We start from the raw sequence: 13137 nt of genomic DNA on the forward strand, positions 1-13137 counted from the left end.
TCCCTACACTTTGTATACCTTTGCTTTAGTACCTCCTACACTATCTTGCAATCTTGCTTAAATGTTTGGCTGTTCTACTAGATTAGCATTACCTGGGGACAGGAACCAAATCAGGTCTGAATCCTTAAGGGCTTAGAGGCAGGCAGTGGTAGGCTCTCCTGCCTACCACTAGCCAACTCCTACCAGCTCAAGAGAGATGATTATGTGTAGGTCTTCCCAACTCTGCATTCAGTTATATCACATTAGTAGCTTGAAAATGGCCATGGTGGGAGTGTTTACACCATGGAAATCGGTAAATGCTACAAATTAGTCACCACTGCAGCCAAAGCCAGTTTATCAGCACACCAGTGCAGTGAAAGGCATTCAAGAAATTGACAGCCAATACATTTTGAATGAATAAATGTATTATGCTCTGGAAAGTCTCCCAACATTAAAGTCAGATGCTTTTTGCTTATATGGCCTGGGGTTGACTTGTTTTTGTATATACCCCTGCCATTGGTTAGGACCTAGTCCTTGAATTTGACACAGTAGGACATTCATGTGTGTACTAGGATAACTTGGGGGCACTAATAAAAATGCATATTCCTGGACCTGCCCTTAGAGTTTTGGATTCATAGGAATCTGCATTTTATCAAGAAACCCAAGTGGTTATAATGTAGCAGTCAGCATACTAAATTCGTTTGACCTTTGTACCAACTCTGTTCTCCACAGTTTAAGGAGTCATGCTAGATGGCAATAATTAAAATGTTTAGCCAGTGCCAAATCCTCTTTAAAAAATAAAAAAGTTTCGTTGTTTTTTTTTTTTTGGCCGTGCCTCGTGGCTTGCGGGATCTTAGTTCCCTGACCGGGGATTGAACCCAGGCCACAGCAGTGAAAGCACTGAATCCTAACCAGTAGACCACCAGGGAACTCCCCAAATCTTCTTTTAACATTAGCTTCGGGACTTCCCCAGCGGTCCGGTGGCTGGGACTTTGCCTTCCAGTGCAAGGGGTGTGTGTTCCATCCCTGGCTGGGGAGCTGGGATCCCCCATGCCTCTCGGCCGAAAAACCAAAGCATAGAAGCCATCTTCCTCCCCTCAAACCAACACTAACTAGAGCTCTGTCCGGTTTGAGTGTCTCCCTCTCTGCTGTCTTCTGGAAGAAGTTCAAGGCAAGTCAAATGGCCACAGGGGAGGGACAGAAAAGGGGAGGACCTGGGTAATGCAGACACTGAGTGCCTACAGTGAGCTGACGAGAGACAGGAGGCTCTGTTCTGTAGGAGCTTATAGAAAAAGATATTCCATGATGCAATCACAGGTGAGCAGTTAGTTGTGTGAACCCAGGAGCTTCAGGTCCTGCTTGGGTGGGGGTAACAGCAGTAAGTCATGAATAGTCGAGACCAAGGTTCCCAACAGGCAGAATGGCCTGGCCGGGCAGGGATCCCAGCTCAGACGGGCAGTGGGTCAAGTCCAGACTGGAAGGACGAGGGGAACATCATAGATCAGGGGGTCAGTAATCAAGTCAGATTAAGCAGGAAGGTACACAAGAGTACCTGAGGAAATGTACGCAAGAGTGTTGATCCTGGGGGAAGCTATTTGCCTTGTACTCTCCTATACGTGCCCTACTGTACTTGGCCCAGTTGGAGCACCCGAGTTTGACCTTCCACCCAAAGGCAGAATGGGGACTCTTCTGATAAAGCCTTTTCCCAGCTGGGACAGGGCCAGGACTCCTGGGGCTCCCTGGCCCTGAGGGGCAGACTCATTTCTCTCCAGGAAATGGCCAGTGATGAGCTGAGGGAGTTGAGGAACGCCATGACCCAAGAGGCCATCCGTGAGCACCAGATGGCCAAGACAGGCGGCACCACCACCGACCTCTTCCAGTGCAGCAAATGCAAGAAGAAAAACTGCACCTATAACCAGGTATGGGGTGGGGGAGGGGCCAGTGGGGGAGGAGGCGACAGGGGCCAGGAGGAGCTTAGGGACAAGCCAGCTGGGAGAAAGGGCTAAAACCCTGGGCTGCAGAGAGAAGGGCAAGTCTTGGTACGCCAACATGATACATCTGTGGCTTCTAGAAAAGATGCATGCAGACGCACCCAGATCTGAGTCTGTGAGGCTTGGCCAGAGTGTTCTGGCCTGCCCTGAAGCAAGAATAAGAGGGACGAGACTCACAGGGCACAGAACAACTGTACAGTCACAAATGGTTGGAAGGGAACTTAGCAATAAAAACTCTGCTCCCTGGGCTTCCCTGGTGGCGCAGTGGTTGAGAGTCCGCCTGCCGATGCAGGGGACACGGGTTCGTGCCCTGGTCCGGGAAGATCCCACATGCCGCGGAGCGGCTGGGCCCGTGAGCCATGGCCGCTGAGCCTGCGCGTCCGGAGCCTGTGCTCCGCAACGGGAGAGGCCACAACAGTGAGAGGCCCGCGTACCGCAAAAAAAAAAACAAAACTCTGCTCCCTCACTTTACACACAAGGAAGCCGAGGTCCAGACAGGGACAAGTTTTGCGGCTTTGTCTAAAGTGGCAAAGACAGTGGCAGAGATGTTAATGAACCCAGATCCAGACCTTTCTGCCTGCAATACAGCCAACTTGGTAGTAAAGCCTAAGGGATTTAGCCCCGAGTCGTAAGGTAAGGGTGAAGACCACTGCCCTGGCATGGGGAGCCGTGGGAGGCTGTGGAGGCCTCTTCTCTGAGACTTAAAAGCTGTTTCTGGGTTGTATGTGTTATGCCCTTGGGGCACCAATATTCTTGGATTCTAATTGGTGCTTTGTCACTCTAGAACTCTGTTCATTCCCCCGTCTGCTCTCAAGCAAGATTTATCACAGCATCTTGCCCTTGGGGATCTGTGGCTACAGCAGAAATAGTGAGCCTTGCCTTTCAGGAGTCTCTCGGAGAATTCTAGTTCAGGAATCTGGAGATGTGTGTGCAAGTTCCTGCTCCCTTCCAAGCACATTTCCCTGTGGAATGACATGCCTCCTGTGCATCGCCTCCCACCAGTCAAATGCCCATTCTCAAAGTTCTCTCTCCACAGAGGGACCCCAGTGGTATCCTTCCTCAGGTGTCATTGCTCTGCAGTGACAAGGCTGTGTCCTCCTGGCCCACTGCTGGACTCACCCATTAGTGACTTCCCCCCACTCCACACACTCCAGCTGACATGTTCATAGCTGAGTGTCCACAAAGCAACAACTTGCTACATGTCATGGCCATCCAGGGTTGGCTGCAGAAAATCAGAACAGCAATTGTTAAATCTGGAAATACCAGGGATTTGCTGTGGGAAACCTGTTTTCTGCACCTGAATGGTCTGGTTGAGGGGATGAGAAACTAGAAAACAATATTAAATATCCCCAATGATCTTCAAATCCCTTTTCCTCTCTGGGTCTCAGTTCTTCCACCTGTAAAATAAACAACAAACTGGATGATCCCTAAGGTTGCTTCCAGGTCACTCAGTTCTGATCAGAGAGGTACATCCAATAGGATGTGTTCATTATTCCAGTAGGAGATGAGTCTTGACGCAAGAGAAGACAGATCAGTTCGGAAGAATCAACAACAAAGAGTGAGAGTGCAAAGGTCAGGTTGAGCCAGGGAGATACTGGAAGTGAGCTGATGGAAAACATATGAATACACAATGGAATTCTTAGAGATAAGGGAATTGCCGAAGTGGAGTGGGAGTAATGGTGCCAGCCTCTGGGATTTGGACCTGCTTCTACAGACAGTGGGAGCCATAGCAGGTCCTAGAGCAGGAAAGTGACTTCATGAGTGGTCCCTGCTCTCTTTTTCTCTCAGGTGCAGACACGCAGTGCTGATGAGCCCATGACTACCTTTGTCTTATGCAATGAATGTGGCAATCGCTGGAAGGTCTGTATGTCTGTATCTGTATCTTTCTTTCTTCCCTGTCATCCACAGATGCTGCCCACATAAGGAGTAGGATGCCCACAGCCCAAAAGGGGCCTCATACATGGGGGGCTTGCCAGCCTCCACAGAGCAGGCCTGCAGAGCTGGAGATAGTGGTGGGTTGTTTTGGGGAGGTGGGGACACTGTACATGTGTATGTGCATGGTTTTTTTGGAAAGCACCCAGCTGGGGTGGGGACAGCAGCCCGCATTTTATCACAGGAAGAGCAAGTCTGTCATTCGAACACAGATGGAATCAGCCTCCTGAGATCCACAGAGGGGAGGAAAAACAATAGCACTCTGCATTTGGACCACGCCTCTCTGCAAAGTGGTTCCACAGATGGTCTTTCCTTTGAACCTGGTCACAGCCAGGGATGAGACAGCGTTGCCCCCAGATGCTCCCAGGTCAACCTCCCCTCCTAAAGCAGCTCTGGAAAAGCCTTACATTACCCAAGGCTGTAACCCAGATGGGCCCCAGCCCCTGCAAAGGCAGCGGTTTTGTTTTCAGGCATGGGAGCCAAGCAAAGACTCCCTTCACAGTGCTCCTTCCTGCCTCGTCTTCTGAAACAACTGAGTGTGGTCACATGGTTAATGTCCGTTTACAGTACCATCTGACTTGCATGTGTGCTGTGTAATGTCTGGGCCACCAGGCAGGCTGCAGGTGCTCCTAAAATTGTAAGGTACTTAGCAAGGACTGAGCATGAGACTGGGAGTCAGGAGCCCTGGTTTCAGGTCTCCGCTCTGTCCTACTCGCTGGGTGACCCTGAGCGTGCCACTCCCCTCCCATGGTTGACGTGACGATTATTACACGCGCGCACACACACTTTGCAACGACTAAGAGAAATGTTCCTTTATAATATTACTCTCATTTTCAGATGGGGAAACTGAGCTACTGAAATGGTTAACAAGCATAAAGTCACAGAGTTTCGAGAACTGAAAGACAGTACTCCACATTCCTGATCGATTGAGCATCCTACAGCTTTATGTAGGGCCTCAACAGCCATGGGGCCTCATAAGAACTGCCATGTATTTTAGGGTAAAAGTCAGACAAATTATGTATTTTTATTTTATTCACTTATTGAGCACTTAGGGATGGGGCCAGTATAATGGCCTACTGGTTTAGAGCATGGGCTTTGGTATCAGGCTCAAATCCTAGCTTTACAAGGTGACTTTGCTAAATGACCTGAACTCTCTAGGTCTGGATTTCCTCATCTATAAAATAAGGGTAGGAATACTTAGCCCATAGAGCTGTTTTGAGGATTGAGAAGGTAATACACATAAAGAATTAACAGGGCCTCTGGTAGCTCATGTGGTATCTTTGTCAAATTAGAAAGAAGTGTCCTTGCCTCCACGTAGACACAGCCTTGCACCAGGGTACAGAACTTGGCAAAGAGCAGGGGCTGAGTTTCAGCCCCAACCTGCCCCTTTGGCCAAACTCTCTTGTGCAGTGAACAAGCTGTACAGCCATACAACAAAGGCCTGAGCACATACGTGCCTGGTACATAGAAACCACCATTCTTATTATTGTGAGTTTGTTACCTATTAGTATTATGGGAGCTTCGGCAAGTCATTTAACCTGTCTGAATTGCTTCTTTATCTGTGAAAATGGAAGAGATATGACAGTGCCTATCTCACAGGGTGGCTGTGAGGATGAAATGAGTTAATATACGTCAATGCCACCTAGCCCAGAGTAAGTGCTCAATCAATTGTAGCTATTGTGTTACTATTGGGCAAAGCTCCAAACCCAGCTCCTCCTCCCTGATTCCTGGAGAGAAACTGGAATTTGGAAGTTGGAGAGGCAGGTCCCACTAGAGGTGGCAGCTACATGGCTTCTGACAAAATTTTCAGGTAGTGTCCATTGCCATGTGGGAGACCTAAAGTCTAATAACCAAGCTATTAGTAATAATCACGGTGTTATTTCTGACCATAAATTGAGAGCCTACTGCATGTCCGCCATCGAATTTCCATTCATTACTTGATATGCTTTTCTGCATTGATCGGCATTATGATCCCATTATGCAGATGAGTGATTTGTTCGGGGTCACACCGCTAATAATGGCAGAGCTGGGATCTGGACTCTGGTCTGTGTGGCTCCAGACCCCACCTTCCTTTTCATGTCCCTCCACCTGCCTCTAGCCTCCCTGAGTCACGGCAAAGAAAGTTCTAAAACACTGTTGCCTTTTTGGTTTTGTAGTTCTGCTGATAGAACCACCAGCCAGGATTTCAGTGAACAAGGTGTGGAAGAACAAAGAAAAAGCACTAAGCCATCGTAACTGGAGAAAAATAAAAATTAAAACGAAGAAAAGTATTTAACTCTGAATGGGGCATTAGGGATCAGAGGGAGAATTCTTTTACAAATTAATAATCAGTTATTAATAGTGATTGACTAATAGGGGGAGGCTAACTGGGGTACAATGCTTAGTCCGTGTTGACAGACCTCTTGTAGAAACTCAGAGCCTCAGAGCTGAGGTGCCGTATCTTTGACAGTGACTGGCAGACCTTTGCTTTGAGTCCCTTCCTTCACATCTGAACCTCTCGGCCTTTTCTGAGTTGAAAACTACCAGACTGACTCAAATCTTACCCAACCCACCATGAACCACACGTGCAGAACAGTTGGCACATGGTTTGGCTTAGGCAGATATGACTTCCACATCCTGTAGAAAGATTTCTTCCCCACTCCTCATCTCTTCCCAGACTCTCTGCTATTCCCTGTTCCTAGCTTGTTTGGGGGCCTTTGAGGACTCCAGACCTGGTCCCTCTAGGCAGGGGACACATCGTCTTGAGCTGAGGGTTTCTGAATGAAGTGTACAGTGGTGCCCGAGTTTGGTGGCCCCTGGGAGGTCCTGAGCCTTGGAGCCCATCCAGGCCCAGGCAATGCGTTCCTCACAGCTCTATTGTGGCCCGAGCTACAGAGGAAGAAGTCTGCAGTGCACAAGGGCCCTTGTTGTGTTTCTCCCGTGATGAAATTGGCTTGCTTTTTAAGCTGATAGGAATTTTAGGCAAATCTGGAAGCTTCTGGAAAAGCCTTGGGGGCAGGTCTGGTGGGTCTGTCCTGGGTCTCAGTCTCTGACTGTCCCTGGCCTTCCAGCAGCCCCAGGCTGAGGCTCCTGGACCGTGTTTTCTAAAATAACTAACGCATAAGAGCTTGTGAACTCCTGGGAGCTTGGGCAAGTCACTTAACCTCTCTGAGCCATTTTCTTACCCATTAAAAATGGGAGTGGTACTAGTGCCTGCTTCATAGAGTTTCCATCTGCCTTGGTTCACACTTAGGGTAGCTGTTGGGGTAACTTCAGCCCAAGTTTCTTACGTGCCCTGGTGGAATTGGTTATCACCTTCCTCCTTCTACCCAAGTGCCTCCTCCTGTAGATGAAGCCTGTAAATAAACTGTGTACAGAAACCTGCCACCACCTCCAGCTTTTCAGCGGTCAGATTTGGGGTGGGTCCTTTGGAAGGACTGAAAATCCTCTCACAGAAGATACAATACACACAGCTCATAAATGGCATATCCAGGATGGAAACCCAGGCCTCCTGCTTCCTGTCATTGTGCCTTATGCTATGAGAAATCCAGGGCCATACACCGTGCTCGGCCCCTACGTTCCAGGAGCTCCCAGCCTGGCAGGGGAAGAAGCCACAGGTAGAGACTCCCACACCAGATGGGGTGTGATAAAGCCTGAGGTATGAATATTACCCACAGAAGTGTAGAAGGATGTTGCTTAGATACCCAGGTGCTTCTTAAACTGTAATATAGGTGGGAATCCCCTGGAGATCATGTTAAAACGCAGATTCTGATTCAGTGGGTCTGGGGTGGGGCCTGAGATTTTCTTCTTTTCTAACGAGCTCCCAGGTGATGCTAATGCGGCTGGTCCACAGACCACACTTGAGTAGTACTGGTTGAGATATCCAGATTTTTCTCTGCATTATCTAATCCTCCATCCAAACGTCTAGAAATCAAAAGCAGAACAAAATAGCAACCACTATTAATATAATAATATCAATAAATGTTACTTTTGGGCTTTTTAAATATGCCACCCTGGGGCGATCTTCAATAGTCACGGTCTAAATGTCCATTGTGCTCCCGGTGTCACGAGGATTTACAGCATAGGAAAAAATACAAAACTCAATAAACTTACTGTTTACAAAGGAGATGAGTCAGATTAAACAGCAGAACAAGTTGGCTCCAGTTCGCACATCTATACAGTACACATCTACATTCGCAAAAGGACGCAGAAAAGCATGAATAGGCCTCAGACTGTGTTCATCAGCAGGCGTCAATACCCTGCCCACTGGTCTTCCTGTGTCCACCCAGAACCCCCTCCAGTTCATGCTCTCCACTGCGCTGACCAGAATAGGCTTTTCAAAACTGCAAGTCTGATCATGTTACAGCCCCTGCCCGCCCCACTCCACACCCCCCCACCATTTGCAACCTTCCATTTTTTCCCACTACTCTTGGCAGGGCCTATAAGGCCCTGCAGGGCTGGCCTCTGCCTCTCCCCGACACTTTGGGCTCCAGCCACACCGGCCGTGCTGTGTTCCTCCTCGTCACACAGGCTTTGCACATGCTGTTGGCCAGAATACATGGTTTAACCCCATCACCTCCCTAATATCAAAGATGAAGAGAAAAAAATAAAGATGAAGAGGGTGTGAGCTTCAAGGGAGTTAGTGTTAACTCTACTTCCCTGAAAGGCTTCCTAGGGGGAGGGAGATTGCTGCTACCTTACAGGAGGAAAAAGACGACATTAGGTGAAACAGAGAAGCAACATGGTTGGGATGGAGGAAAGAAGGTCTCACCAGGAATGTTAGGGCCAAATGACCTTGAAAACTAGAGTCAAGATCCTATGACCATGTATATGTATAACTGATTCACTTTGTTATAAAGCAGAAACTAACACACCATTGTAAAGCAATTATACTCCAATAAAGATGTAAAGAAAAAAAAAAGATCCTATGACCAGTTTAAAAGAGGATTTCAAATGTTACAGAAACCTGAAATACTACAGAGAGGTCTTTCTTAGTAGTCTCATCCAGACTACCAAATTTCTGTCTTTAGCTCTGAGGTTTTTTATTTTTTTGAGCTTGAGACTTCAGTCACCAAGTGCCTATCTGGATATCTAGTCCAAGTACCCCACTGGCCCTCTCAATACAATTAATCACAAACTGAATTCACATCTTCTCTTTCTTAAATCCCCTCTTCTGTCTTTTCTATTTGTCAACTAGTTCATTACTTAGAACCATCTTTGAGCCTTTTCCCTTGCCCTCTTCATTTTATCAGTTCTGTAGTCTCTCCCTTACCCAATCCTTCTCTCCACTGCCATCACCATCAACATTTTCTCTCAGTTCTTCTTTTTTCTCCAACTGATGCCAAGGCCTTCTACTGCTCTCCCAACTCAAAACACTCCCTACCGGGACTTCTCTGGCAGTCCAGTGGTTAAGACTCCACACTTCCAATGCAGGGGGCACAGGTTCCGTCCCTGGTCTCAGAACTAAGATACCACATGCTGCGTGGCGCAGCCAAAAAAACAAAAACAAATAAACAAGCAAACAAAAAACAGTCCCTACCTTACCTGCATGAGCCATGCATGGCTCTGAGCATCATTCCCCCAATCATTTTCCGTGGATTTTCACCAGCTATACCTGGTCTGACTTTCAAAGTTCCCTTCCATCTGCCTGTCTTTAGTGATTTATCTTCCACCCCTGCTGCCCCTCATGCTCCAGCCTAAGGGAGTTATCTGTCCTGTTCTTGAAAACCTGATGGACCTTCCCAACTGTGACTGCCGATTCCAATTCCCCCTCCTCCACCCCAGTCCAAATCTTACCCATTCTTCAAGGCTCACCTCAGATACACATCTTCTGCGAAGTCTTCTCTGATAACCCTGGCCACAGAGATGGTTCCTCAGAACTCCCACAGCACTGTGAAACGCCCATAATTACAGTGCATTCTACCATGATAACAATAATAATTCCTTTGTATGACAGTGTCAATAATATCTGTTAAGGGGACTTCCCTGGTAGTCCAGTGGGTAAGACTCCACACTCCCAATGCACGGGGCCTGGGTTCAATCCCTGATCGGGGAGCTAGATCCCACATGGATGTTGCAACTAAGAGTCTGCATGCCGCAACTAAAGATCCCACATGCTGCAGTGAAGATCCCACATGCTGCAACGAAGACCTGGCGCAGCGCAGCCAAAATAAATAAATATTAATTTAAAAAAATAATATCTATTAATTTTTGAGCATTTACTAGCTGGGTATCTTGGGCACATTATGTAAATTCATGCCTTCGTCTTTCATCTGTAAAATGATGGTAATAATAGCACCTAGCTCATAGGGCTGTTGTGAGGATTCATTAGAATCATACCTGACACAAAGTACCTGACTAGTGAACATTAGCTATTGTTATGAGTATAGGGGTACTTTATATTGTCTCAACTAATCCTCAGACCCCATGAACTAGGTTCTTTTTTAAAAAAATTGTGGGTTGAGAACTGGTGAGTTTTAGATTAAATGAACTTGTGTGCAAAAAAAAATTGTGGGAGGGCTTCCCTGGTAGTGCAGTGGTTAAGAATCCGCCTGCCAATGCAGGGGACACGGGTTCAAGCCCTGGTCCGGCAAGATCCCACACGCCACGGAGCAACTAAGCCCATGCGCCACAACTACTGAGCCTGCACTCTAGAGCCCGTGAGCCACAACTACTGAGCCCATGTGATGCAACTACTGAAACCCACGCGCCTAGAGCCCGTGCTCCACGACAAGAAAAGCCACCGCAATGAGAAGCCCACGCACCACAACGAAAAGTAGCCCCCGCTCACCGCAGCTAGAGAAAGTCCGCGCGCAGCAATGAAGACCCAATACAGCCAAAAATAAATAAAATAAATTTATTTTAAAAAAATAAAATTTTTTAATTGTGAGAAAATATACATAACAAAAAATTTACCATCTTAACCATTTTTAAGTGTACATAAAGTCCAGTAGTGTTAAGTACATTCACATTGTTGTGCAGCCAATCTCCAGGAACTCTTTTCATTTCGCAAAACTGAACTTCTGGGGCTTCCCTGGTGGAGCAGTGGTTAACACTCTGCGTTCCCAATGCAGGGGGCCCAGGTTCGATCCCTGGTCAGGGAACTAGGTCCCACATGCATGCTGCAACTAACAGTTCCCATGCCACAACTAAGGAGCCGGCGAGCCAGAACTAAGGAGCCCACCTGCTGCAGCTAAGACCCAGCACAACCAAATAAATAAATAAAATGTAACCAAATAAATAAGTAAATAAAATAAGTATATTTTTTTAAAAACCTGAACTTCTATTCTTATTTAACAATTCCCCATTTCCCCCTTCCCCCGCCCCTGGCAAGCACTATTTTGCTTTATGTCTCTATGAACTGTATTATTATATTCTTTTTACAAACCAAAAAAACCGAGGCTCAGAGAGTAACTTGCTTCTATGAGACAGAATCTGGACTTGAACCTGGGCCTCCGTTCATGCTCTGAGTCACTTTGAAACATGATTTCACCTCACAGATGGGAGGTGAAAAATCATCTGTGATGCGTTTTACCTCTCCTACAACCATGATGGCCACTGTGTGACAAGGCCCTCCTCTGTGCCTGTGCATATTACGTTTTGCAGCCATTCTCACATTTAATCCTCACAGCAGCCCTGCAGTCACTGTGAGGGGCAGTATCCTAACTCCCAGCACAGTGCTGGTACAGGACAGAGACAGTAAATATGTTCAGTGAATATAGGCCTATTTGATGCCTTTAAATAGGTTAAACAATACTAAATAAGTTTGTTGTGCATTTTTAGTGCAATTGTTTACATTATTTGAAAATGTTGATTCTCTAAGGAGAAAGCCAGCTGAAATGCATGAGGTCATAAAGAGCTTCCCAATCCTGGCCACTCCCCTCTCCTCCTGCAGAGTCAATCTGCTCTTCTCACCCCAGGCCACCCGCCAATCTGCACTTCATCACCAGCATTGCTGATCCACAGCCAAAGCCAGAGACAAAAAGGCAGGCAGGCAAAGGGACATAAGAGACTGTCCCTGCTCTGCTTCCTCCCCCGGCCTGTCCACCCCCATACTCTTCCCTCTAACCATACCCAATCCTGACCATTCTGGAACACGCTCCGTCCTTTCACGCCTCCGTGACTTTGCACATGCTGTTCTCGAAGCCTGGAATGCTTTCCCTCGCCTCGTTCTCCACCTCCGAGACTCCTACAGTCTTTGCAAGCGAGCTCCGAAGTTACCTCCTCTGTGAAGACTCCTCCCCTACCCGCCCCCGCAGCTGTGAGCCCGCCCCTCCTCGAAGCCCGCTAGCTAGCTTCTCCAAATGCTCTAGCAGTTGGACTGCAGTAACTGTTTGTAAGTCAGGGTGTCCCCCATGTCCCCAGCTCCTTGTGCTGAGATGAGGCTTCATCTCTGCTCTGAGCAGGGGTAAACAGAAGCCCTGATTTTTTTTTTCAGTGTTCCTGGTATATTTGAAAATGAAGAGATAACAAAACAAGATCTCAAATATAGAGGTATATTTTTCAATGTCTAGCAAATGAACGCTTCCAATACAAAAAATTATAACTGTGCTGCTCACAAGATAATTATAGGATTTATTAAAATATAATAATTTATAGTGCTCCCCAGGCACAGTGGTCTGTTAATAAGAAACAAGCTTCAGGATATACAAGGAGGCTCTTTGATCAAATTGGTCAGTGGATCTGACATAATGTACAACCCTACTTGGAGATAATGTCAAAAGCCTAAATTGGAGACCCTGATGAAATGGTACTCCTGGCCCCTTTCCCCAGTGGTAGGCTGTGCTGCTGCCTCTACACACAGTAGGTGCACATTGTTTGCTGAATAATGGTAACAAACACAGCTTTCCAAGTTGGTTATTGAAAACCCACACACAATAAGTATTCCTGGGAAACAATGAAGTCCTGAACAATGGGGCAGGAAGCCACCTCCTCCTCCAGTGACCCCCAACTCTTAGAGCCCAGCTGAAGGCTGCAACAGGAAACCCCTCACCCACTGGCTTTCCTCCCTCTCTTCCCCACCCAGGGGCCCCAAATGCACTCATGCTTTCCATCCGCTCTCCGCCCCTCTTCTCCTCTAGCCTCTGGAGGGTCCCAGGTGAAGAAAGAGAAAAGCACTTACTCACAGAAGGAGGCAAGCCGCCAAGCTGGGCTTGGAGAGTCGTCCTGCCCCCAGGCAGGCCTGAGGAATAAAAGGAACGGCGAGAGGACAAAGAAGGACTTAAAGCTCTGGAACAAGGGGAAAGAAAAGGCCTAA

General features: G+C 47.4%; 1 protein-coding gene and 2 non-coding genes across 3 annotated transcripts in view; 2 read left to right on the forward strand and 1 right to left on the reverse strand.

The window, feature by feature from the left end:
- TCEA3 (transcription elongation factor A3) overlaps window positions 1–13137 on the forward strand; it is a 41791-nt gene extending 28654 nt beyond the window's left edge. Inside the window, exons 9-12 of the mRNA XM_007459307.1 lie at window positions 1752–1898; window positions 3759–3830; window positions 12027–12141; window positions 12962–13137. Coding sequence (XP_007459369.1) covers window positions 1752–1898; window positions 3759–3830; window positions 12027–12141; window positions 12962–13137 — 510 coding nt within the window. The remainder of the gene's footprint in view (window positions 1–1751; window positions 1899–3758; window positions 3831–12026; window positions 12142–12961) is intronic.
- On the reverse strand, window positions 837–908 carry TRNAE-UUC (transfer RNA glutamic acid (anticodon UUC)). Its single transcript has one exon. It is a non-coding gene; the product is annotated as a tRNA-Glu (tRNA).
- Window positions 10912–10984, forward strand: TRNAG-CCC (transfer RNA glycine (anticodon CCC)). Its single transcript has one exon. It is a non-coding gene; the product is annotated as a tRNA-Gly (tRNA).

This window comes from Lipotes vexillifer, unplaced genomic scaffold, assembly GCF_000442215.2.
Source record: "Lipotes vexillifer unplaced genomic scaffold, Lipotes_vexillifer_v1.1 scaffold496, whole genome shotgun sequence".
NCBI classification, from domain to species: Eukaryota; Metazoa; Chordata; class Mammalia; order Artiodactyla; family Lipotidae; genus Lipotes; species Lipotes vexillifer.